The following is a 24,016-nucleotide window of genomic DNA, read 5'->3' as shown; positions in this document are numbered from 1 at the left end:
CCTGACCCCCTTGCTGTACAGTGGGAAAAGAAAAAAAAAAGAAAAAAAAAAAAAAAGAGTTTGCGAAATAAGAGGAGGTAGGCTGTTCTCCACATATCCAGATCTCAAATCTCAAGGCAAGAGGAACAGAAAGGGAGATTGGAAGGAAGACCAGAGGAATAAATAATCCCCAGGCCTCAAACTATTCTTTGATTTAAAAAAAAAGATCCAGCTGTTGACAAGTGGTGTTTTGTGAGGGCATCACAGAATCAAAGTCTTATATTTCAAGGAAATGTACTTTCTGTAGCACAAACATGATTAAGGGTAATGTTGTCTTATTTCAGATTTTCATTATTCATAAAAGGAAAACCAATAGTGCCAGACAAGCAAGAACAAAGCTAAATAGGCTTCAGGGCCTTCTGGCTCTCAAATCTAAGAGTATGTAATAATTGGACTGTTTATTTTCCATGTTTCATATTTGTTTTCTTCTTTGAGGGAAAATGCACTGAAGATTTTTCATTGAGAAGAGCTGATTTTAGTGATAGGGATTGAGTTTTATCTGTTCCGCCCCCTCCCCTTTCCCAGGTCATTCCTTCTTTCTGTCTAGGTGAACAGAGCTGCTCCTGTGCTTACAGATATTTATTTAATTATTTATTTTTATATGATATTTATTTTTCCATTATAGTTGATTTACAGTGTTTTGTCAATTTATATTGTATAGCAAAGTGACCCAGTCATACATTTATATATATTATTTTTCTCACATTATCCTCCATCATGTTCCATCACAAGTGACTAGATATAGTTCCCTGTGCTATACAAAAGTATCTCATTGCTTAGCTACTCCAAATGCAATAGTTTGCATCTATTAACCCCAAACTCCCAGTCCATCCCACTCCCTCCCCATCCCCCTTGGCAACTGTAAGTCTGTTCTCCAAGTTCATGAGTTTCTTCTCTGTGGAAAGGTTCATTTGTGTCATATATTAGATTCCAGATGTAAGTGATATCATATGGTATTTGTCTTTCTCTTTCTGACTTACTTGACTTAGTATGAGAGTCTCTAGTTCCATCATGTTGCTGCAAATGGCATTATTTTGTTCTTTTTATGACTGAGTAGTATTCCATTGTGTATATATACCACATCTTCTTAATCCATTCATCCATCAATGGACATTTAGGGTGCTTCCATGTCTTGGCTATTGTGGATAGTGCTGCAATGCACATGTGTCTTTTTCAAGGAAAGTTTTGTCCAGATATATGCCCAAGAATGGGATTGCTATGTATGTGGTAGTTCTGTATTTAGTTTTCTGAGGTACTTCCATACTGTTTTCCACAGTGGTTGTACCAATTTACATTCCCGCCAACAGTTTAGAATGGTTTCCTTTTCTCCACACCCTCTCCAGCATTTGTTATTTGTTGACTCATTGATGATGGCCATTCTGAATGGTGTGAGATTGCTTACAGATATTTAAAGCTGCCCCAAGTTCTAGAGTCCACCACTACAGAAGGTTTTAGTGGAGAAACCAAGGAAGGAAGTGACATTAAAATGACATCAGCATCTTAAGCAGTCAGCTCCTAAAGAGGAGTGGAGATGACAAGGCTGACTATGTGGCAATCACATCTCCATCCCTATGTTTTTTTTCTATTCCCTTATTATACATATGACCTGAATATAACTGAATCTCTTCAGTGTCTCTTTCAGTGGATGCTGTGCATGCTTAGATTTAGGTTCCTGTCCCAAGGATAAAAAACTGCTACGGGAAGAGATGGTCATGGAGTAAGCTACCTTACACTTGTCCCCCCTCCATTTGGTCTGGGTTGAGGGAGAGCTGTGGGTTCTGCCTCTAGATATCAAGAGGAGAACCTATACTTGTACGAATCTGGAACAGCATCTGTGTAGGGTGCAGAGGCTTCCCGAGATGGTGGATCCTAGCATTGCTGCATCTGATACAGAAAAGTGAAATCATGATCCATGGAATCAATAAGAGAACGAACTTTAAAACACATTGATCTACCTAATGCACTCCTGAGTGCTATTACAGTATTTCCATTGTGAGTAGTTCTAAGTATTTATGGCAGCCATAGTGTTTATAACTTTTTGGTACAATTCTCATTCATTCATTTATTCAGCCTATATTTGGTGAGAAGCTACTATGTGCCAAGCATTTAATACTCAGAATTAATAATGCAGAAATAATAATTCGTAGTGATAATAAAAGGTAATACTTGTGAAGTATTTTCTGCAATCCATGTCTCGTGTTTATATTTATTTTATTTTATATTTTTATATGTAGATGGTATCATTAGTCCATTTACAGATTGGGAGATTGAGGTTACAGAGATGGAAAGATATTTCATACAACAAATATTTGAGTATCTTTTATGTGCCTTTTGCTGGAGATACAATAGTGAACAAGACAGATTAGGTTCTTATTCTCACAGAATTTAAATTCTAGTGTGGGGGTTAGATAGTAAGCAAATAAACAGTTGAATAAAATGACACTTGAAGCTAGTGATAAATACTATGAAAAAAATAAAATTTTTTGATAGAGACTGACAGGCAGCAATGGAGGGTGGGGGTGGGTTGAATTAGATAGTTTAGATTCAGGAAGGTTTACTTAAGAAGATGACATTTAAGCTGAGACTTCAGTGAAAAGGTGCCAGCCACACAAACAACTAGGGGCAGAGCAGAGGGAATAGTGCACAAAAGGGCTAAATTGGAATGAGCATGGTATATTTGATTCACAGAAAGACTGATTATACTCCTGGTGTAGCTGGAGTGCAATAAGGAAGGGAATCCTATCTTGAGTAGACTTAGGACCCTGAGCTACATGTTATTAAAGGCTCCTGGGAGTCCAATTACTTTCAACTTCATGGAGCATCTTTAGGAGGAGTGAATGGAGGAAGAACCAGTCTGCTGTGCAAAACAGATTTTCTTATGTTTCCTCTTAGGTAAAGCATCTCTTGCTCTCTCTCTCTCTCTCTCTCAGGTACTGATTGTCTTGTCCTTCTTGGGCTGTCCAGGCCCTTTGGGAGTTGAAACAGAACAGTACACTAGGAAAAGTGGGATTTTCTTCTGGTTCTCTCCCACATCATTGCCTAGCAGACAGAGATTCTTTGGAGTTCTTCTCTAGGCTCTGCTAAAATAGCCAAGGCCAACATTGTCAACAAAATATGCTCTTTTTTCTTACTAATCTTTCCCGTATTTCTTTCATGAACACCACCTCCTGTCTTTCTTATTTAGTCATCCTTGATTCATCCTCCCTGACTCATCGCATCTGGTAGAGTGGTCATTCAGAATCTGGAAATACAGGTATTTGAAGGTGAGCAGCTTGGTGGCTTCAAGGATAAAGGAAGTGTGTTCAAGTCTGCTACTGCATTGCCAGGGAGTTGTATTTGGCTTATTAGTTAAGATGAGCAGATTGACTTCCAGAGTTCATATGTAAGTGACCTCAGAAAATTTATGAAAATAAACATTTTATTATAAAGATTATTAGTGAGTAAAAGAAAGGTCAGTTCAGACTTTCTTCTTAGTGACACAGCAAGTATTCAACCAATAATCTACAACATGGGGCGTGACATCTCCCCAAACTTGGATATCATGCAATCAGAAGTGTATGGATCAGTGGTGTGTGTGTGTGTGTGTGTGTGTGTGTGTGTGTGTGTATGAAGACATGGGAACTGGGAGTGGGGACACATAGGAAACTAACGAGAAAAAGCAGTGTAATGACTATGTAGCCGATGAGCAAGAGATGCCAATATTAATTCCTCGCTATTTAAAGTGTGGTCCTTAAAACAACAGCATTGGTAATACCTGGGAGCTTATTGGAAATGCACAATCTCATGCCCCACTCCAGATTTTAACAAGATTTTCAAGTGATCCATATGCACATTAATGTTGAAAAAGTATAGGCTTAATGATTGCATATGTTTACAGGATTATTCTTACCATTTATCTTTGGTTATTAGTTATCTCTAGAAGATCATGTCAAGCTCAAGACTGAACTACTATTTTAACAAAATGTCTCACATATGGTTTATCATGGCAGTTATCAAACTTTAATTGTGATTTTTCTTGCCTAATTCACCCCACTATGACGTGAATTCCACAAGAATGAATAATGTAGGTTTGAATGATTTGGGTCCACTTATACATGGATTTTTTTCAATAGTAGATACTACAGCAGCATAACATCATTCATGGGGGACTTTTGTTTGTTTGTTTGTTTTGTCTTTTCAGGGCCACACTGGCAGCATATGGATCTTCCCAGGCTGGGGGTTGAATCAGAGCTGTAGCCATCTGCCTACATCACAGCCACAGCAACGCCAGATCCGAGCCATGTCTGCCAACAGCTCACGGCAACGTGGGATCATTTAACCTACTGAGCAAGGCCAAGGATCAAACTGGCATCCTCATGGACACTAGTTGGGTTTGTTACCACTGAGCCATGACGGGAACTCTGATTCATGGTATTTGAATTGGAAGATGCAGAACCGAGACTACAGAGCAGCCAAGTATACAGAAAGCCAACTATTAATTATAGGTGGATTTTCAATTGCACAGAGGGTTGGTGCCCCTAACCCTTGAGTTTTTCAGGGAACAACTACATACTGTTTTATTTTCATGGCATGCAATAGATACTCAATAAATTCCCACCAATTGCTCAGTCCTACAGAGCAGGACATGAGGCATAAGAAATAATTAATAGAAAGAACCCACATTCCCTTCCCTTACTTAAGTGTTGTTATTTTAATCTCCAAATATCCTACCTCTTCTCAGCCACATACAGAACTCCTATCACAGTAGGCACTTGATTTTTTTAAACAAGTTAATTAAGAACTAGACTAATTGAGTCCCTATCAAACTCATGCCCACATAGAAATTTCTGGCATGGAGATGGAGATCAATGAATAAAAAGTAGTTATCTGCATGGCTAATTTTAGCCTGAAAGATGTACTGGGTATCTTGAGAAATATAAGAATAACAGAAAGAGATTTTGAAGTAAAACTCAAGAGACTGGTAGAATTAATTGCCTAAGCCACATCTTCTGTTGGGTGTCAAACAAACGCAAAAGCAATGCTTCATGTAGGATAGTTTTCAGTTTTTATAAGTATTCAGAGCAACAAATTAGCATGGCACAATGAAAAACACATGAGAAATGAATCTTGTTATGAGAAAATGTGTGTATGGGTGGATGGAGGAAATTCAGTGTTGGGTTTCTACTTCTAGAAATTACTTTATCTACCTGTACAGTTTCCACTAGAGAAGGCTTTCTCAATCTTGTTGCTACAATAGTGCCCCCTTATCTGAGGTTTTGCTTTTCTTGGTTTCATTTATCTGCAGTCAGCTCTGGTCCAAAAATATGAAATGGAAAATTCTAGAAATAAACAATTCACAAGTTTTAAATTTCTCACTGTTCTGAGCAGTGTGATGAAATCTTATGCATGGTCATGGTTATCCTGCCCATTGGTCACTTAGCCATCTTGGTTGTCAGATAGACTGTCAAGGTATTGCAGTGCTTTGAAACCCTTATTTATAATTAATAATAACCCCAGGGAGTTCCATCGTGGCTCAGCAGTAACAAACTCTACTATTATCCATGAGGATTCGGGTTCAACCCCTGGCCTCACTCAGTGGGTTAAGGATCTGGCATTGCCATGAGCTGTGGTGTAGGTCAAAGATGCAGCTCAGATCCTGTGTTGCTGTGGCTGTGGCATAGGCTGGTGGCTACAGCTCCGATTGGACCCCTAGCCTGGGAACTTCCATATGCCATGGGTGTGGCCCTAAAAAGACAAACAATAATAATAACCCCAAAGTTCAAGAGTAGTGATGCTGGCAACTTAGATGTTCTCTTACTGTGTCTAATTTATAGGTTAAATTTTATCATAGGTAAGTACTTATAGGAAAAACGTAGTATGTATAGGATTTGGTACTATTCATGGTTTCAGGCATTCACTGGTTGTCTTGGAATGTATCCACTGCAGATAAAGGAGGCTACCGTACTGACATTTTGGGCTGGTTGATTCTTTGTTGTGAGAGCTCTCCAGTGCATGGTAGGATAGGATGTTCAGCTGCATCCCTGGCCTTCTACCCACTAGATGTCGGTAGCATTGCCCTCCCCCCCATTGTAACAATGCAAAACATCTCCATGTGTTGTCAAATATCTCCTAGATCAAAGGCATCCCTGGTTGAGTACCACTTCTCTAGGGAAACAGATGAGGTTATTGATCTTTCTGATTACCTAACAAATACTTCTACTCTATTGATTTTCCTCTTAAACCTTTATATTTTGGATATAGATTCTTCCTGGTCCCAGGACCTTTCCTTTTAAGAAGCTGCTCTCACCAATGCTGTGATGGCAGATTTAGATATTTTTGGATACTGTTATCCTTGCCTTAGCAGATCTGTGTACACAGCACAACCTCAGAGAATGATTCCATTTGACTATGCTATGAAAGGTCCAGACAGATGCTGCAGTGGAGAGAAGAATGCATAGCTGATCTTGTTTATGGGAAGTTAGAGAATAATTTAAAACTTTTCTATTTCTTGGGGTCTCTTTTAGTTATTTTTTCAGAAGGCCTATTGCTAGTCCTTAAAAGAAAATCTTTATGAAAAAGAGCTCAATAGCTTCACCAAGGGTAGCAATTGGAGCAGGCTCTCTTTTCTGCCCCTGGTTGGAGTGCTAATGCTTTAAACCATTCACTGTCAGCTCATCTATTGGTTTAAAGAAACAACCCAGCAATCTTTAAAAAAATTGTGATGAATATTGACCTTCTCTACTGGGAGATATTAATGTAATAGGGCTTCTCAAATTTAGCATCTGGGATCCTGGATCAAAAGACTTAAGTAAGGAAACTAACCCCCTTTACTTTGGCTTACTGTTCTGAGATATGCGAAGGGAGAAAGTTTTACACAACGTGACAAGAACAGATTTACCAGAAGGAGAAGTCACAGCAGAATCGTTTTGATTTTTCCTCTATAAAAGGATTAATCTCAGCATTCTGCAAGATATGTCAGGTCTAATTTAGTATTAAAAATTGTATTTCCAATACATTTATATCAAGCGAAGTACACATATTAAATTACAAGTGTGTGGTTTTTAATTATCTGTTAAATTTTAGAAGTGTTTTGGCTTGTGATACATATTGTGCATTATCTCTGGTGACACAAAATCTCTTGTATTAGCCACAAAGCCCTGATCACATGAAGGATGACTGAGGTGAGATTACATGCCAGGAATAAGGAGTGATCCTTATTCTTCAAGATTTTGTCTTTGTCTCTGAAAAATCCAAATAACTGATCACTTCAGTCAATAGGGTAAATAAAAATTAATGAGATTCATTGTAGGTTGTCAAATAAGAACCAAGTAATTAATTTTGACTTTTTTTCCCCATTAGATTGGAGTATTGTGTAGTTACAACTGGAGAGAATTGATTGAATTCCAAACCAAGTGAAAGTGATTTGAGAATTAATTTGTGCTCATAATCTGTGTATTTTCCCTCCACCGTTATAGTCAGAAACCAAAAGTAGGTCTTATTTATTTTAAATACTACCAGGAATGGGGCTATACCAGTCTACCTGCAGAGGTTGTCATGTGCTAAGGTCAGAGTCCTCTATGTGATCAGTCAGATTTGTACCCTCTTGAGGTCAGGGTCTACACAAAGGACTGTGTTTAGGGGTTTAGTACAACGTAACAGGGAATGGAGCTGTCTAGTTAGTACTCTGGAGTCAATGGTATTGAAGGAATGAATACCAGCAGGCAGACAGACTTAGCAGGTAACCATGTTCTAATTCCAGTATCTTAAGGGGAGGGGGTCAGAAGAGCAAATAATTCCCTTATAAGACTTGAATACTGGATATATTACTAAGACAAAATTCCTGTTCATGAAAATAAGGCAGAAAGCAAGAGGAATTTGTTGATGCATGCCACTCTATTGGCTGGAATCAATTCTATATCTTTTTTTCTTAAGATTAAATCTATTCTAGAGGCTGAGGCAGGGTAATGCCTGCAGAAGAGGTTGAATGGCAATAGCTAGGGTAAAAGAAATATTACCTGAGAGCTCTGTCAGTGGGCCCAACTGGAAGAAAGGTCACTGACAATGGAATAGAAAAGAAGAGGCCATATCTGAGAGGTGATTTGGAAGCCTGTTCAATGGGACTTTTAGATTGATTGAATGGGAGGTTTGAGGGGACAGGTAAGAATTCAGGTGAATCCAAGGATGAGATGAATGGAATATGAGGTAATTAAGTTTGACAGGGATACATAGGAAGGAGCAGATTTGAAGGGGAGGACACTATGGTTCATCTAAAACATTTTATGTTTTTAATTTTTACTTTTTCCATTATAGTTGGTTTACAGCGTTCTGTCAATTTTCTACTGTACAGTGAATTGACCCATATATATTCTTTTTCTCACATTACCCTCAATCATGTTCCATCGCAAGTGACTAGGTATAGTTCCCTGTGCTATACAGCAGGATCTCATTGCTTATCCACTCCAAATGCAATAGTTTGCATTTATTAACCCCAGATTCCCACTTAAAATATTTTAAATTTAAGGTTCCCATGGAGCAGTGAAGTAGGTAGGCAAACAGAGAATCTGTAACGCAAGTCAGATTAGATGGTATCAATTTATTATGCATCTATTATAAGGCACAAGGCTGAAGAAATGGATGAGATCACCCAAGGAAGACTCATGGAGCAAGTTGAAATCTTGACTAGAACTTTGAATACACTTTCATTTAGGAGTTGGAAGAGCAATAAGAGGCAGCAAAGGAAGCTAAAAAGGGACAACTACAGAGAAAGAAGAAAAACTAGGAAAGAGTCATGTCCAACAAGCCAAAGGAGGAAAAGATTTCAAGAAGTATAGCAGTATCAAATGTTCCAGAAAGACTGAGCAGGATTCACTCATTTGTTTATTAAACAATGTTAACTAAATGCCTGCCATGTTCTGTGGTAGGTTTTGGATTGAGGTCACAGAAGCCTGGTGAGTTTCTTTAGTAGTCGTTGAGGATATTTCACAGGGGTTTTATTTGGGTTACAATCATGATAGTCTGATTATAGTAGTTAAAGATGGAACCAAACTTAGGGAGAGAAAGCCAGACTGTGTAGACTAATTTTCTGAGAAATCTAAAAGAAAATGGTAAAGAAAAAGAGGGTCAATAATGGCCTAATCTGTTAAAAATGATGCTTAGTAGAAATAGTGGTTTTACTTTTATAGCTTATCCCATGTGAAAAATTTTGACTCATTGATTTGAATCAAATGTTTTCTTTTTTTTTTTTAATTTATTTTGTTGTTGTTGTTGCTATTTCTTGGGCCGCTCCCGTGGCATATGAAGGTTCCCAGGCTAGGGGTCGAATCGGAGCTGTAGCCACCAGCCTACGCCAGAGCCACAGCAACGCGGGATCCGAGCCGTGTCTGCAACCTACACCACAGCTCACAGCAACGCCGGATCCTTAACCCACTGAGCAAGGGCAGGGACCGAACCCGCAACCTCATGGTTCCTAGTTGGATTCGTTAACCACTGCGCCACAACGGGAACTCCCCTCAAATGTTTTCTATATTAAGAAAGCTGGATATAGCAGTGGGCACTGACATTATAAGGGAGATTGTTTTGCTTTTTAGGAAACTTACAATCTAGATTAGAATCAATATGTATGTTGGGGGGTTGCAGGTGAAGAGCAAGATGTAAAGATTGAATAAAATGCAATGAGCATAACAAGTGTTAGTAACAGCATCTGATAACAATTACTAGTTAATAGAGGGAGCAGCAGACTAGAGGAACTGTGAATTCATGGAAGAGAAGACCATCAGGAGTGAACAAAGGCTTTGCTACAGAGAAGGGAATGTATGTGAGTCACAAAAGATGACTAGGAGTAGGACTTCCATAAAGGGAAGACAAGAGGGTAGATTCAGGGAGTTCCCATTGTGGCTCAGTGGTAATGAACCTGACTAGTATCCAGGACGATGTGGATTTGATCCCTGGCCTTGCTCAGTGGGTTAAGGATTTGGTGTTGCCGTGCTATGGCGTAGGTCACAGGCTCGGTGTGAATGTGGCACAGCTGTGGCTGCCATGTTACATATCTTTTTTCTTAAGATTAAATGCATCTGCAGCTCTGATTTCACCCTTAGCCTGGGAACTTCCATATGCCACAGGCATGGCCCTAAAAAGCAAAATAAAAAAGAGAATAAACTTCACTCCAGAACTCTGTCTCTTCCATGGAAAGTGGAGATACTGCCACCTGCTTCTCTCCTATCCTAGAAAAGGGCCTCGAAAACCAAATTTACTCGTTTAGTTCCTCACCCGGCATTCTTCTTTTGGTCCGTAGATTGTAGGTACATATGCTCCCCTCCTACTGTGATGTTGGCCTTATAATCACAAAAGGTACCAAGATATCAAATATATAGGAAACCTGTTCCCAGAAAGCAGGAATCTTAAAAACCTCAGCACTGTTGTAAATAAAACAGGAATAGATCAGGCAAGGAAAGGAAAATACAGAGTGCCATGCACGAGCTTTTGCAAGCCACCTCAGTCCCCTGCAGAGGACAGGAGGAGAGAGGTTCTTATATTGATGGGGTCAGAGCCTAACTTCTGACATCAGGATATAGATATTGGAATTGCATGCTCATGGGCACATCAAACCTTAGCTCATTGGGCCTTTTTGTTCTGAAGATTCACAGATGAAATTGACTTGATACATTTTCTTTTATGTTATGAAACCAATAATTTTGCAGAATTTGAAATGGAACTATGGCCAAACTGAGAAACCAACCAGAAGTTCCTCTCAAAGAGCTTTTATAGACAATACTGGGACAGTGTTGAATGGAAAAGAGGTAGTACCTAATATACATAACAGATCCATTTTCTTCACATGGTAGAATGTAAATATTAGTTGATGTTCAAAGCAATAAGAAATGGGATAATTTTGACCTACATTTGCTAAGTTTTAGACAAGTGATGAATAAGAATCTTTTTTTCAAAAAATATTTACAAATCTAAATCCTACAACTTAAATAATTTCCCTTCCTGCTGTACCTCCATATGAGCAGGCATATCTATCCCAATGTATTTGTCTAGGTAATGTTTTCTTAGCCATAAGTGAATAGATGTTTTGTGACTAGGTATATTAAAAAAATATAGTGAGAAAGTAATAGTAATTTAAGTTTTGTAATTCTTTTATGGAATCTTCATGAACATAGTTTCATTTCTTCCTTGTAAGAACCTATGAAGTAGATGTGAAGAATATCTTGAACAAATTGGAAAATCCAAACCCAGATGAGTTAACTATCTGACACTCCAATGTTAAACTGTGAGTTAGTGATTGTGCTTGAATTCAAGCCTAGTCTCCTAACACCATCTTCAATGCTCCTTTCAATGCACTGCATTACCTAATTAACATGAAGGCCAGAGTACACCAGACTGAAGACAAAATATTGGCCAAGGCTATCATCTCATTTGAGGTGGATGACCCCTTGCAAGCTTGCTGATCTTTGGAAGAATCAGTTCCTTGAGTTTTAGGACTGTGGCGCTCAGCTCCTAGAAGCGGCTCTCACTTCACTGTAAGAAAGAAAAGTTTTCCTCTTCCAACTTGGGTCCAGTGATTGGTGTCTGCAAATTAACTAACAATAGATAGATTACCAGGAGAAAAGACAAGGTTTATTTATGCATGCACAGTATATGTACAGAAGCACTCAGAATTGAGTAACTTATTAAACAACCAGAAAGAAAAGGCTTATATATTAAACCTAACCAAAGAGGGTATATAGACTTCAATGGGAGAGTATGGAAGGTTTTGTTTTGTTTTGTCTTTTAATTCTAATGAGCAGCTGAATTCACACTTCTGGTGCTGAGGGTCAGATTTGTTGTTGTTGTTGCTGGTTTTTTTTTTTTCCCCCCAATCAAGAAACTCCCTGGAAAAAAAGTCAATGGTAACTATATTTTCAGAGGCTGTTTGAATTTAATGTTTCTTTCTGCGGCTGCTGATTGTTCAGATATATTCAGTTCAAAGTAATTTTCACACCACTTTGGTGGGCTATTGAAGGGATTAATTTTGTTTTATTTCTTTTAGGGCTGCACCCGTAGCATATAGAAGTTCCCAGGCCAGGGGTTGCATCAGAGCTGCAGCTGCCTGCCTACACCACAGCTCACAGCAATGCTGGATCCTTAACACAGTTGAGTGGAGCCAGGGATTGAACCCAAATCCTCTTGGATGCTAGTCAGGTTCATTACCACAGAGCCACGATAGGAACTCTGAATTTTGCTTCCTAAGGCCAACAGGAGAACGTCTGATGCTGCTTTTTTTGTCTCTATTTGATGGGCTTACCAACTTAGGTTAGGTCCACCCAGGATAATTTCTCTTTGGTTAACTCAAAGCCATTTGATTAAGGACCTTAATTACATCTGAAAAAAAGTCTCTTTTCCATATACTGGAACATAATCATGAGAATGATATCCCATCATATTTACCACATTCAAGGAGAGGAGATTATACAAGGCATCAATACAAGGGAGGGGGGAGTTTGGGGGCCCATCCTAGAATTCTTCCTATGGTACCAAATGATAGGATGAGAAGCCAAGTCCAGTACTACAAGAAACTATAAAAATAAGATGGTCACACAGATTCTTTACACTGTTGAGTTAATAAGATGGATGCTGCATGCAAGCTGATTAGACTAGATAACATCTAAGATCATCCATAACAGTATGAAGAATGGGTAAGTCCATTTGTATATTCAAGAAAACTTTTTTTTTTTTTTTTTGTCTTTTTAGGGCTGCCCTTGCAGCATATGGAGGTTCCCAGGCTAGGGGTCTAATTGAAGCTATAGCTGCCGGCCTATGCCACAGCCACAGCAATGCGGGATCCAAGCCACGTCTGTGACCCACAGCACAGCTCATGGCAAGGCCAGATCCTTAACCCACTGAGCGAGGCCAGGGATCACACCTGCAACCTTATGGCTCCTAGTTGGATTCGTTTCCACTACACCACGATGGGAACTCCCAAGAAGACTTTTTAAACCAACTTTCACTCTTTTTCTTAGCTGATACATAGTTTTCAAGCATAGAGAGAAGCACATGGACATTTTAAATAGAATTAAATTTCTCTTCATTAAAATTCCAAGTTATTACATTAGGCAATTAGGTCTGTAAATCTCAGGTCCCCTTTTAACCCCATAGTTGTTATAGCCTGCATTAGTTAACTATTGCTATGTTACAAATTATCCCAAAACTAGTCACTTAAACAACACACAATTTCTGTAGGTCAGGAATCTAGGCAAGTCTTAACCAGATCATTTGCTTCACGGTCTCTCACAAGGCTAAGGTTAAGATCTTGCTGAGGCAGGATGTACCTCCAAGCTTACTCGATGGCTATTCACAGGATTCGGATTCTTGAGCGCTATTGGACTGAAGGGCTCTGTCCTAACTTGCCATTGGCTGGAGGCTATTGCCGGTTCTTCATCACGCGTCTCTCCAATGTGGCAGTTTACTTCATCGAAGCCAGCAAGAGAGAGTGTGGCATGATGGAAGTCACAGTCTTTTGTGACATATTCTTACAAGGGGTATCCCATCACATTTGTGTTATTTAATTTATTAGAAACAAGAGCCTAGGTTGGACCCACACTCAGGTGAGAAATGTGAATGTTAAGAGGGCAGGGAATATTGGTGTCTGTCTTAGAAGTTCGCCTACAGCCTGAATGAGGGACCGATGTAGCAGACTGAGAAGAAACTAATAAAACTGGCTATTTCCAAGAAACAAAAATAAAACCTCTTCCACTCCACTCACTTATTCAGAGCCAAAGCCAAGGAACTTGACTCTGCAGAGTTCATAAAGGGAGTGGCCAGTTCTTGTCCGAATAGAGAGGACAAATCAAACTCAAACTTGAGAGGCTAAGCTTAGAATCAGAGGAGCAATATTAAGTACCAGGTCCAAGGTATGTGTTTGGGGCTGTAGATAAGAAAAAGATAAGAGTACAAGAGGACAGGAGTACAGAGCCAGTGTAGAAGCAAAATATTAGACCAGATAAGGCAGACAGGTTGTGATGTAGCCATGAAAAAATAAATAAATAAATAATGCTTAGCACTGTTTTGCTCAGTGGCAGCCTCCCTGGTTTTAAAGACATAAGACTGGGCCAGAGTTTTTCTCTAATTTAAAGTCATAAATTAGTATTATTGTATTTTTGTTTTAAATTCAAACAAATAGAAATCTCAATGGTTTAGAGGAAATGTTGAAATCAGAGAGGAAGTACTATTTCAAATGAAATTAACAGTCCTGAAAATATTCTTTTTTGGCCAACATTAGATTGTGTATTTTCTCCCAAAGTGCATAGATAGTGTTTTGTATTGATTGGATAATTTAATTCTTCTCTCCAAATAATATTTGCATTTGGCAAATTATTCTGCACATCAGAGTTGTCTAGCTTAGAAAAAATATTGGTTGGGGTACCTTCTGCCTATTAGCTGTTTTTAACTTTTATTTTTAACATCACTTTATTTCGACCTTAATAAAAAATTAACATTGTTATTAACATGTTGAGAGCAAAGAATAACTCATTTCTGAAAGCAGAAATATAGTCATATCTAATTCCCTTTCTACTTGCTTCCAATTATGTCTTCTACTCGATTATAGAAGTAACCACTGGAGTTCCTGCTGTGTCACAGCAAAAACAAATCTGACTAGTAACCATAAGGGTTCGATCCCTGGCCTCATTCAGTGGGTTAAGGATCTGGCATTGCCATGAGCTGTGGTGTAGGTCACAGATGCAGCTCAGATCTGGCATTGCTATGGTTGTGGTGTAGGCCAGCAGCTACAGCTCCAATTTGACCCGTAGCCTGGGAACCTCCATATGCTGCAAGTGCAGCACTTGAAAAAAAAAAAAAAAAAAAGAATAAGTAACCACTTTTATCCACATGCCTGTAAATTAAGTTTAAATTTTTAAAAATTTTATAAATTAACCCTTACTTTAAGGATTTATTTATATATTCCTACCTATTTTAATCCTAGATCATTTCAACTGTTAAGCTCACTTTTTAATTTATTTCTTTAAACATATTTTTGCTATGTATTAACCATAGTATAGCTTAGTTTCTTCATTTACATTAGCAATTGACTGAACAGCAACTAATAAATCAACATGCAGCAATTTAAATCCCTATTAAAATTTGCCAATGCCAGATCCAAACTGACAGTTTTGTCTATTCATAAAGTGCTGACAGTTTCTTTCTATACCATCTACTAAAGATAAATAGATATCTCCGGATGAAATGAAATGTGGCATACCTATATCTTTGGGTTACCTTTCACTGTTTGAAAAATTCCAATAATTCTGCGAAGTTACCTACTCCAAATCTTAAAGCCTATGATTTTTCAAGGTATCAAAGTATTTTTCAAAATATTTGCTCTAACAACCCATCATGGTATCTGAAATCCATACTCTTGTGATTCCTATGGGCTGTCCAATGCTAGAAATAGATCCATAGATATACATAGAGAACATACATACATATATACATACATACATAAAATATAGACAAAGACAATATTGCATCACCGAAAACATTTGCTTCAAATGGCTTATCAGCCAAATGCTTTGAAGTATTGATAATAAACATAGAGGTGTGTGTATGTGCATGTATTTGGTTGGAAGAGTGAAAAATCTAGAAAAATCTGTGCCTCAAAGATGTGGATCAGGAATAGAGCAACAAGGTGTGAGGAAGCCTGAGTAGCACATGGGGAATAATGACATATGCCTTTTCTAATGTGTGAAAAATCCAGAATACATTAATTTAATTTTACCTATTAATAAGTCATGCCCAAGAATTAAAGGAGGCTTTAAAATGAAATGAAAACTTGAAATAATTTTTCTTTCTTGAGTCCAATAATATTTTAAATGGCACTCTGTACTTGCAGACAAATCATACACACATTCATTGCTATATCTCTGAAAGTTTGGTATTTGCAACTGGCAAAAATAAATAATTAAATAGATTCTTGCTGGGAAGAAATTCTTCTAAATTTGGAAGCAATTCCAAGGAAAGCTTTCACTGTTGAGAGGAAATATCTGTAAAGAAAATAGTCTATTAGTTAATTTTTGTTTATTTATTTTTAGGGCTGCACCCACAGCATATGGAGGTCCCTAGGCCAGGGGTCAAATTGGAGCTGTAGCCTCCCACCTACACCAGAACCAGAGCAACACAGGATCCGAGCCATGGCTGCAACCTACACCACAGCTCACAGCAATCAGATCCTTAACCCACTGAGTGAGGCCAGGGATCAAACCTGCAATCTCATGGTTCCTAGTCAGATTCGTTTTCACTGTGCCATGATGGGAACTCCTATTAGTTAATTTTTAAATACTGTCAGTTGTGTTAGCTTGTAAGAAAAAGTAATTGTTTATTTAAACGTAAAAAGCACCTGACTTCATCTAAGTTCTTGGTTGCCCAAATGCAGGGTCAGGAATGGTGTTAAATTTATTAGCACTGCACTGTCCTCTCGTCTTATTTCTCCCTTCCTCTGTTCCTATGACCTCTTGTGCTTTCCAAAGTGTAGGAGGTAACACTGGTTGTCTACTTGTGAAAAGGGCTTCTTTTTTCATTGAAAGAGGTCCTTCTTTTAAAATCAACAAAATAGAGGGAATGGGCAGGACTGTAGACAAAGATTTGGAACTGGTGAGTCCCTATAAGTTCTACTATATGTTTTGTTGTTATTGTTGTTTTTCTTTTTTGGTCGTGCTCAAGGCATGTGGAAGTTCCCAGGCCAGGGCTTGAACCCGCGCCACAGCAGTGACAATGCCAGATCTTTAACCACTGCACCACTAGGGAATTCCAAATTCTAATTTATGCATGGTCACTTAGGCCACCTACATGGGAACTCAATCCTAATGACTACATTAAATTCTTGGTCTACGAAGTAGAAGGTGATCTTTTGAATTTTAAAAAATTAATTAGATGGGATTTTTTCTTATCATTTTACAAACCACTTGGTCTCTTGAAGTTCCCTATGCACTATCCTAGCTTATCAAAAAAGACCCTTCTAAGACATTAGAGACCACTAGATAAATATTCCTTTGGCTCATCTGAGGGACAGATGTAGACATGGCAAGAGGGAAAGAAGTTGGGATGGACAAAGGACTCAAACGTGACCACCTTGTCCCTTTTTATTCTAGGATCTCATGACTCCTTCAGCTTCTACATTGATGAAGCCTCTCCAGTGGGGCCTGAACAGCCAGAAACTGTCCAGAATTTTGTCTCAGTGTTTGGAACTGTGGCCAAAAAGCTGATGCGGAAATGGCTAGCCACTCAAACAATGAACTTTACTGGTCAGCTAGGAGCCGGGATCCGTTACTTTGATCTTCGCATCTCCACCAAGCCCAGAGACCCCGACAATGAACTCTACTTTGCTCACGGGTTGTTCAGTGCCAAAGTCAATGAAGGCCTTGAGGAGATCAACGCATTCCTCACAGATCACCATAAGGAGGTAGTTTTTTTGGACTTCAACCACTTTTATGGGATGCAGAAATACCACCATGAAAAACTGGTCCAAATGCTGAAAGACATCTATGGAAATAAAATGTGCCCAGCAATTTTTGCCCAGGAAGTGAGTCTGAAGTACCTGTGGGAGAAGGACTATCAAGTTCTAGTCTTCTACCACAGTCCAGTGGCCCTGGAAGTACCCTTTCTCTGGCCTGGGCAGATGATGCCAGCACCCTGGGCCAACACCACAGACCCAGAAAAACTGATCCAGTTTCTTCAGGCATCCATCACTGAGAGAAGGAAGAAAGGCTCGTTTTTCATATCTCAGGTGGTGCTGACCCCCAAAGCTAGCACCGTGGTCAAAGGGGTGGCCAGTGGTCTCAGAGAAACGATCACAGAAAGGTGAGTGTCCTTCAGCTATCGGGAATTTTTTTTTTTTTTTTTTTGTTTTCTGTCTTTTCTAGGGCCACATCAACAGCATGTGGAGGTTCCCAGGCCAGGATCTAATCAGAGCTATAGCCACCAGCCTACGCCAGAGCCAGAGCAACGACAGATCAGAGCCGCGTCTGTGACCTACACCACAGCTCACGGCAACACCGGCAACGCCGGATCCTTAACCCACTGAGCAAGGCCAGGGATCAAACCCTCAACCTCGTACTTCCTAGTCGGATTTGTTAACCACTGAGACATGATGGGAACTCCAGTTATTGGGAATTTTTAATGTCATTTCACCCAAATTCAAAGAGCTAATAAAGGCTGGAGCTAATTCATACACATGTGTGTTAGTGTCCCAGGGCTCCCACAACAATGTACCACAAAAAATGGGTGGCTTAAAACAAAAGAAATGTACGGTCCCTCAGTTTCAGAGGCTAGAAGTCTGAAATCAAGGTATCAGCAGGTTGACTTCCTCTGAGAGCTCTGAGTGGGAATGTTTTCCATGCCTCTCCCCTAATTCAGGATGATAGTTGGAGTCCATGGTGCTCCTTAGCTTCATCACTCCAGTCTCTGCCTCCATCTTTACCTGTCATTCTCCCCATGTTTCTCTGTCTCCTCTTCTTAAAAAGACACTAGTCTTACTGGAAAATTACATCTGCAAACATCCTATTTCCAAATAAGGTCACACTTGCAGATACTAGGGATGAAGACTCCAATAATGTCATTTTGTAGAACACAGATCAACCCATAGCACCATGTATTTTGGCTCCATATCTGGTTATCTTTTCATAAAACTCCTTTTCACAGTTGCAGAGCACTTTGTAGATTACAAAGCCCTTTCTCTACTGTTTTCAGAGTATATTCACCTACCTAATTCCATCTGATCTGCGTCACAATCCTGGGAAGTAGACATTAACTTACAGATAAAATTAAGTTTCAGAGACCTGAAATATTTTGCCTAAACCAACTTGGGCAATGAAGGATGAAACAAAGACTCAAACCCCATTCTTCTCAAGTTGTATTCTGTGTCTTTACATTATAATATAAGTCAGCCTGTAAAGAAGAAGCATTCCATTCATCAAGTCCAGCCATATATGTAGGGTAGTGGTTAACTACAAAGTATAATGAGCAATTACCAAAGATCTCTGTAAAATATTCCTCTGATGCAACAGGTAGCATTGCACACATTATTTATTTTTTTCAGTTAAAATATTAAACAAGGCAAACATAGTCTGAAGGGCAAACATAACTCCTGTTATACCTTTTATCTTTAATTGATAATGTGAATTATGGTAAGGAGATAGAACATGAATGTTTTGCACAAGGTCCTTGTAGGGAAAGACAAGAAGATGAGGAGGAAAGATCCGGAGGCAAAAATGCTATGCGTGGCTTTACAGCATAGCACATAGGGTGAAGAATTGCAGGTGAAACTTGTATCATGGCAGGAACACATTTGCAAGAAGGCTTTTAGTCAGGCAACAGAGGACATAACCCTATGAATGATGGGAAGCTAAAAAATAACATTTAGAGGTGGAGTAACTTGACCAGGTCTGCATTTTGAGTAGATAATTGGAGGGTAGATGAAGTGGAGAGAGTAAGTAGTTAAGAAGTGCTTGGGACTGTTTTGGCAAGGAAATGCAAGCTAACTGAGGAAGTGATAAAAGGAGACAGCATGCCACAGTGAAAGTTAGGATGAGTTGGTGACTACTTAGACATGTGGTGTGAATGAAAGGAATGGGAAGCAGAATTAATGATGGAGGCATTTATAGAGGCAAGAAACAGATATAAGGACTTGGGGAGCAGGCAGGGAAGATACAATCAGGGTCACGCTAAGTTTAAAGTACTAGTAAGGCATCTAGGTAAATATGGCCAGTTGATCAATAGGAATATAGGCTAACTCATTCAGGGCATATTGTATTTCTTGGCAGTGAAAGCAAAAGTCATTAGAAAGGAAGGGTTCTTCCATACAAAATTATAATTTCCTTCTGTTTTTCAGATAATAGTGGGAATCTGCCTGTTTCTTCCATTCAGATAAGATCCCCAACCCTGGACTCTACACCCTATGCGAGCATAAAGCCTTCCCTAAGACTTATGCTGAGGTCTAGATTTCCACATTCTTATGGAATAAGCCCTTGCTGCTTCTGGATTATATTACCTTATGGATTGATCTTCCCACCTGGCCTGTCCATGTCCCACCATATATAACCTGAGGCATAACACTTGCTTCTTGCTCACTTTCTATAATGGTTTATTTAGACTTTACTAAGGAAATAAGGGAGGTTTTATACTTTTAATAATGCAGATGACTTAAAGTTGATTTTAGACTTATCTGGAATTACAAATCTGGCCTGGAACGTCTTCTCCTGATGACATCTGTACCACTTTTCACCGTAGACTCAAGTCCATTGACCAAATCGTCCCCTCCACCTGCTCTCCCAGTTCTTTTCTCATCTGTTTTCTTCCCCAACCCCCATATTGCAATGGAGATGCTACACTCTTCGGTAGATTATTATACCAAACTATTCATCTCTCTCTCTGACCCTGGCCTACATTCAGTTAGTTCCATCAATGTATTCATCAGAACAGGAAGACTTTTTATTTAATAACACCATCTTCTATAAAAATGAATTGTTCTGGTAAATAACAACTTATCACTTATCTTACATGCTTAATATGAGGGAGTAATATATATTTTATATATTATAATATTTATATATTATAAACAATATATATATGTTGTTTTCAAGCTTACCCCAGAGAGCCCCCGTATTTTGAGGAATCCCCCTAGAGTTGGGGAAGAGGCAGGAGGGGTTTGGGTATAATCTGGCTCTAATTCTCTTCATTCTTGCTGCACTTTTAATGAAAAAAACTTTACTTCTAACATTTACATATTGAACATGAAAGGAGTCTTCCCTTTCAGCTTTACCTTCTATGCTTAGGAAAACACTTTTCCATAAAACCTGCCTATTTTAGGTTTGGCTAAGAACCATATCCTGATTTCACACCTGTGTAGGGAAGAACTTTTGGGAAGTCAAGAAGAAAAATCTGCTCAAGGAATAAATGACTTTCATTTTTCTCTCTTATGGAGCTTCACGCAGTATATGACTTTGCAAGTTATTAAACTGACCTGCTTTTTGTTATTTATGCTTAGTACAGCATTATTAAAGTAGATTTATAGAATTAAGATCAGATAAATTATGGGATTTTGTTGAAAATGATGATATATATCTACACAACTCTCCCCCAAAGAGTCACAATGCACACTAGCATCTAAAGGGCACTAAAAAGTATTTTAGTAAAGAATCCTATGTAAATTTAACTAATACAGTGTTTTCCAAGCATTTAATTCTTTTCAGATAATACTTCCTAACAGCCCATGGAATTAATTTTGGCAAAACATCCTCAGCCATCTGCTGTAATTCAGTACTTCTCACTTGCCTCTGGCTTATATATCTGGAATGGTAAGAGCTGTATTAGTGAGGAGAGAGAATGGGAAAAGTATTTTAAAAGTGTAAATGAAGACCCTCTAGGTAGAACCAACCTTTTCACTCCAGGATTATGCAAATTACTTGCAAATGATTTGCAAATGTATCTGACCCTGGCCAGCTACTTGGGCTATAAGTATTCTCAATGGAGTTTGTCTCAGTACTAGAAGACCTCCTTTTAAACCCAGTGCAAAGCCTGTTCTCTCTCTATGTGTATGTGGTTTGGTTTGGTTTGTTTGCTTTGGACATGTTCAGTTTTCCAGGTGAGGTCTCTAGGGAAAGGTCATTGTCAGTCCTTGGATAATGCCTTGCATAGGTAATTTACTTAGTCCTGACATATTCTGTGAAAGAACCCTTGACCCCCAACATATTTGTCTCTCTTCTCACCAAGTGGTAACACCCACAAAAAAGACTTTTTCTGCCACGTTTTTTTGCTCTTATGCTAAAGCTGCTCCTCATTCAGAAAGTCCTTTGCTACCAAAGGAGAAGCCACTAGGCAATGTTAAGACCTCTCTGTGACCTTTAGTTATTTTCACCTGCAAAATGTTTGTGTTCAGTTACCTCCAAGATCCTTTCTAGTTCTAAAATTCTGCACTTCTAAGATCCTGCATTTGACTAGTTTCTGTATCATTTTTTATTGTGTCTAATATTTGGGTTAACAAAACTCTGAGCACATGAATTTAGAAAACAGTGTTTGAAGATGTGGGTGGCTTTCAGGGAAACTAAATCCAGCCTGGATTTAGGTACCGTAACTTTCAATCTGGTCACCGGTTCCAAATACTGCAGATGCATTTTCTACATTTTAGCAATGCCAAAAGACACAGATTTTATTTCTTAAAGATTTATTTTTAATTTATTTTTCAAACACCAGCTTTTGCACCTCACCCCCACGGAATTCACACATTCTTAAAAAGAAGGTGTGCAACTTGAGTCAAGTCCTTCCTTAATTTGTGGAAGTTTATTAAATTATAGATTTTTTTAAGTTAAAAAAATTTAGTTAGACCACCTGTCAGAATATTGAGGAGCAGTGCATCTTTGTAAGTAAATTGATGCTGAATTAATTTAGACACTATTTATACAGGTCAACAATTTAGATTGTGATGGTGATGATAACAGTAGTAATGACACTGACCTATTAAGTGCTCTCTGTCTGGTTAATACTATGCTAATTGCCCTGCCCATTTATTCTTAATGATCACAGTCATTGCCTTGAAGGTAAGGCAGGATTTTCAGAATGTGGTTGGTTTTTTAATAAGCACCAATTTTATCCATCTGGGGAAAGGAAGGCAACCATATTAAGCCCACTTTTTGTGCCAGGCACCATGCTGGGTTCTTTACGTGAATTACATCCATTTAATCCTCCCTGTTGCCTTGCAAGGTAGGCATTACATTCATTAGAGTTGGAAAACCGAGCCTGAGAAATGTGTAGAACTTGCTCAAAAATCCCATATTAGTTTAGCAAAGCCAGGATTATTATTTGAGTCCAAGTCCCATGTTTACTTGTACAATTTAGGTGAAAATCAATTTCTTAGTAGTGGGTGCATGTAATACATTATTTGTTGTCTTGGAGAGGAGAGTCAGGTCTGGGGGTGGGAAGATAAAATATACTAGAGGTGAGGTGGGCAAGTGCAGATCCTAAGTATGCGGCTTTGCCTCAAGAAAGCAAATCCAGATAGCAAGCTGGCAGGGGTCCCCCAAGGAAGCACTGCTGTTGAATAATAGAAAGAAAGAGGACTTAGAGGTGATTTGGCTCAGTCATCCTTGCCTTGTGCCTTTTGCCCATTTAACTGTTTTCCATTTAGTAAGGAAATTGAGGCCAGAAGAATGCTAAACAATTGCCCAAGGTCACACAGAGCTAACTGACAGCAAAGATGGAATCATAATTCAAGTCTCCCGGCCTGCAAGCAAAATTCTCCCCTCCACAGTTTAGGGAGGAATGAGGACAGAAAAGGGACAGGAAGACCAGAGGCCAGAGAACATCAGACTGCAAGGAATAACACAGAAGGGTGAACCAGCTCAGTCTTCACCATGTACAACATAACATGCTTCCCTGGAACCTTGACCAGAGGGGTCAGAGATTGGGCTAGAGATGTGCCATGGGGTTTGTTCAGGGAATATCTGTCCTGGGCCCTCTTTCTTTCTGCTTCACAAACACAATAGATGCTTTTTTTTTTTTTTTTTTTTCATTCAGTGGGGATACATCCTAGCTCACAACAATTTCCCACATAACCCTTTTGCTGTTTGATTTACCTTGTCAGTGCCTGGACCCAACAGGTGCAGGGCTGGTCTCTGGGAAGTTGTTCCCCTGTAGCACAAGTCATCCTAGAAGCTTTGGGGAGCCAAGAAACACCTCACCGAGGGATGGGGACTCAGAATGGTTCAACGGCAGCTACATTACATCAGTCTTTAAGAAGGACAGCTTCTGGCTCCACCCCTAGGCCACACCCCCAAAGAGGTCCTTACACTTGTAGAGCTTGTCTACTGTCAGTCTAATCAGTAAAGGTGAAAGCTACCTCCTAGGGCTACATGTGCCTAAAGAGAAAGGACATTATGGAAAACCACCAATAGATTAATCGTTATTTATAAGATGCTTTCATCATAAAATTTATTTTTTCAACATATATTTATTGGAAGCTTCATTTGTTTAA

The 24,016-nt window shown here is 39.0% G+C and overlaps 1 protein-coding gene across 3 annotated transcripts in view; it reads left to right on the top strand.

Annotated features, from left to right (window-relative positions):
* PLCXD3 (phosphatidylinositol specific phospholipase C X domain containing 3) overlaps positions 1-24,016 on the top strand; it is a 203,781-nt gene that overhangs the window by 92,984 nt on the left and 86,781 nt on the right. For all 3 annotated transcript variants that reach the window (XM_021077041.1, XM_021077042.1, XM_003133914.5), the window contains exon 2: positions 17,142-17,850. In XM_021077041.1, the coding sequence (XP_020932700.1) occupies positions 17,142-17,850 (709 nt within the window). The remainder of the gene's footprint in view (positions 1-17,141; positions 17,851-24,016) is intronic.

Source organism: Sus scrofa, chromosome 16, assembly GCF_000003025.6.
Source record: "Sus scrofa isolate TJ Tabasco breed Duroc chromosome 16, Sscrofa11.1, whole genome shotgun sequence".
NCBI classification, from domain to species: domain Eukaryota; kingdom Metazoa; phylum Chordata; class Mammalia; order Artiodactyla; family Suidae; genus Sus; species Sus scrofa.
The sequence above is the reverse complement of the archived record's forward strand: the minus strand, read 5'-3'. Positions and strand labels throughout refer to the sequence as shown.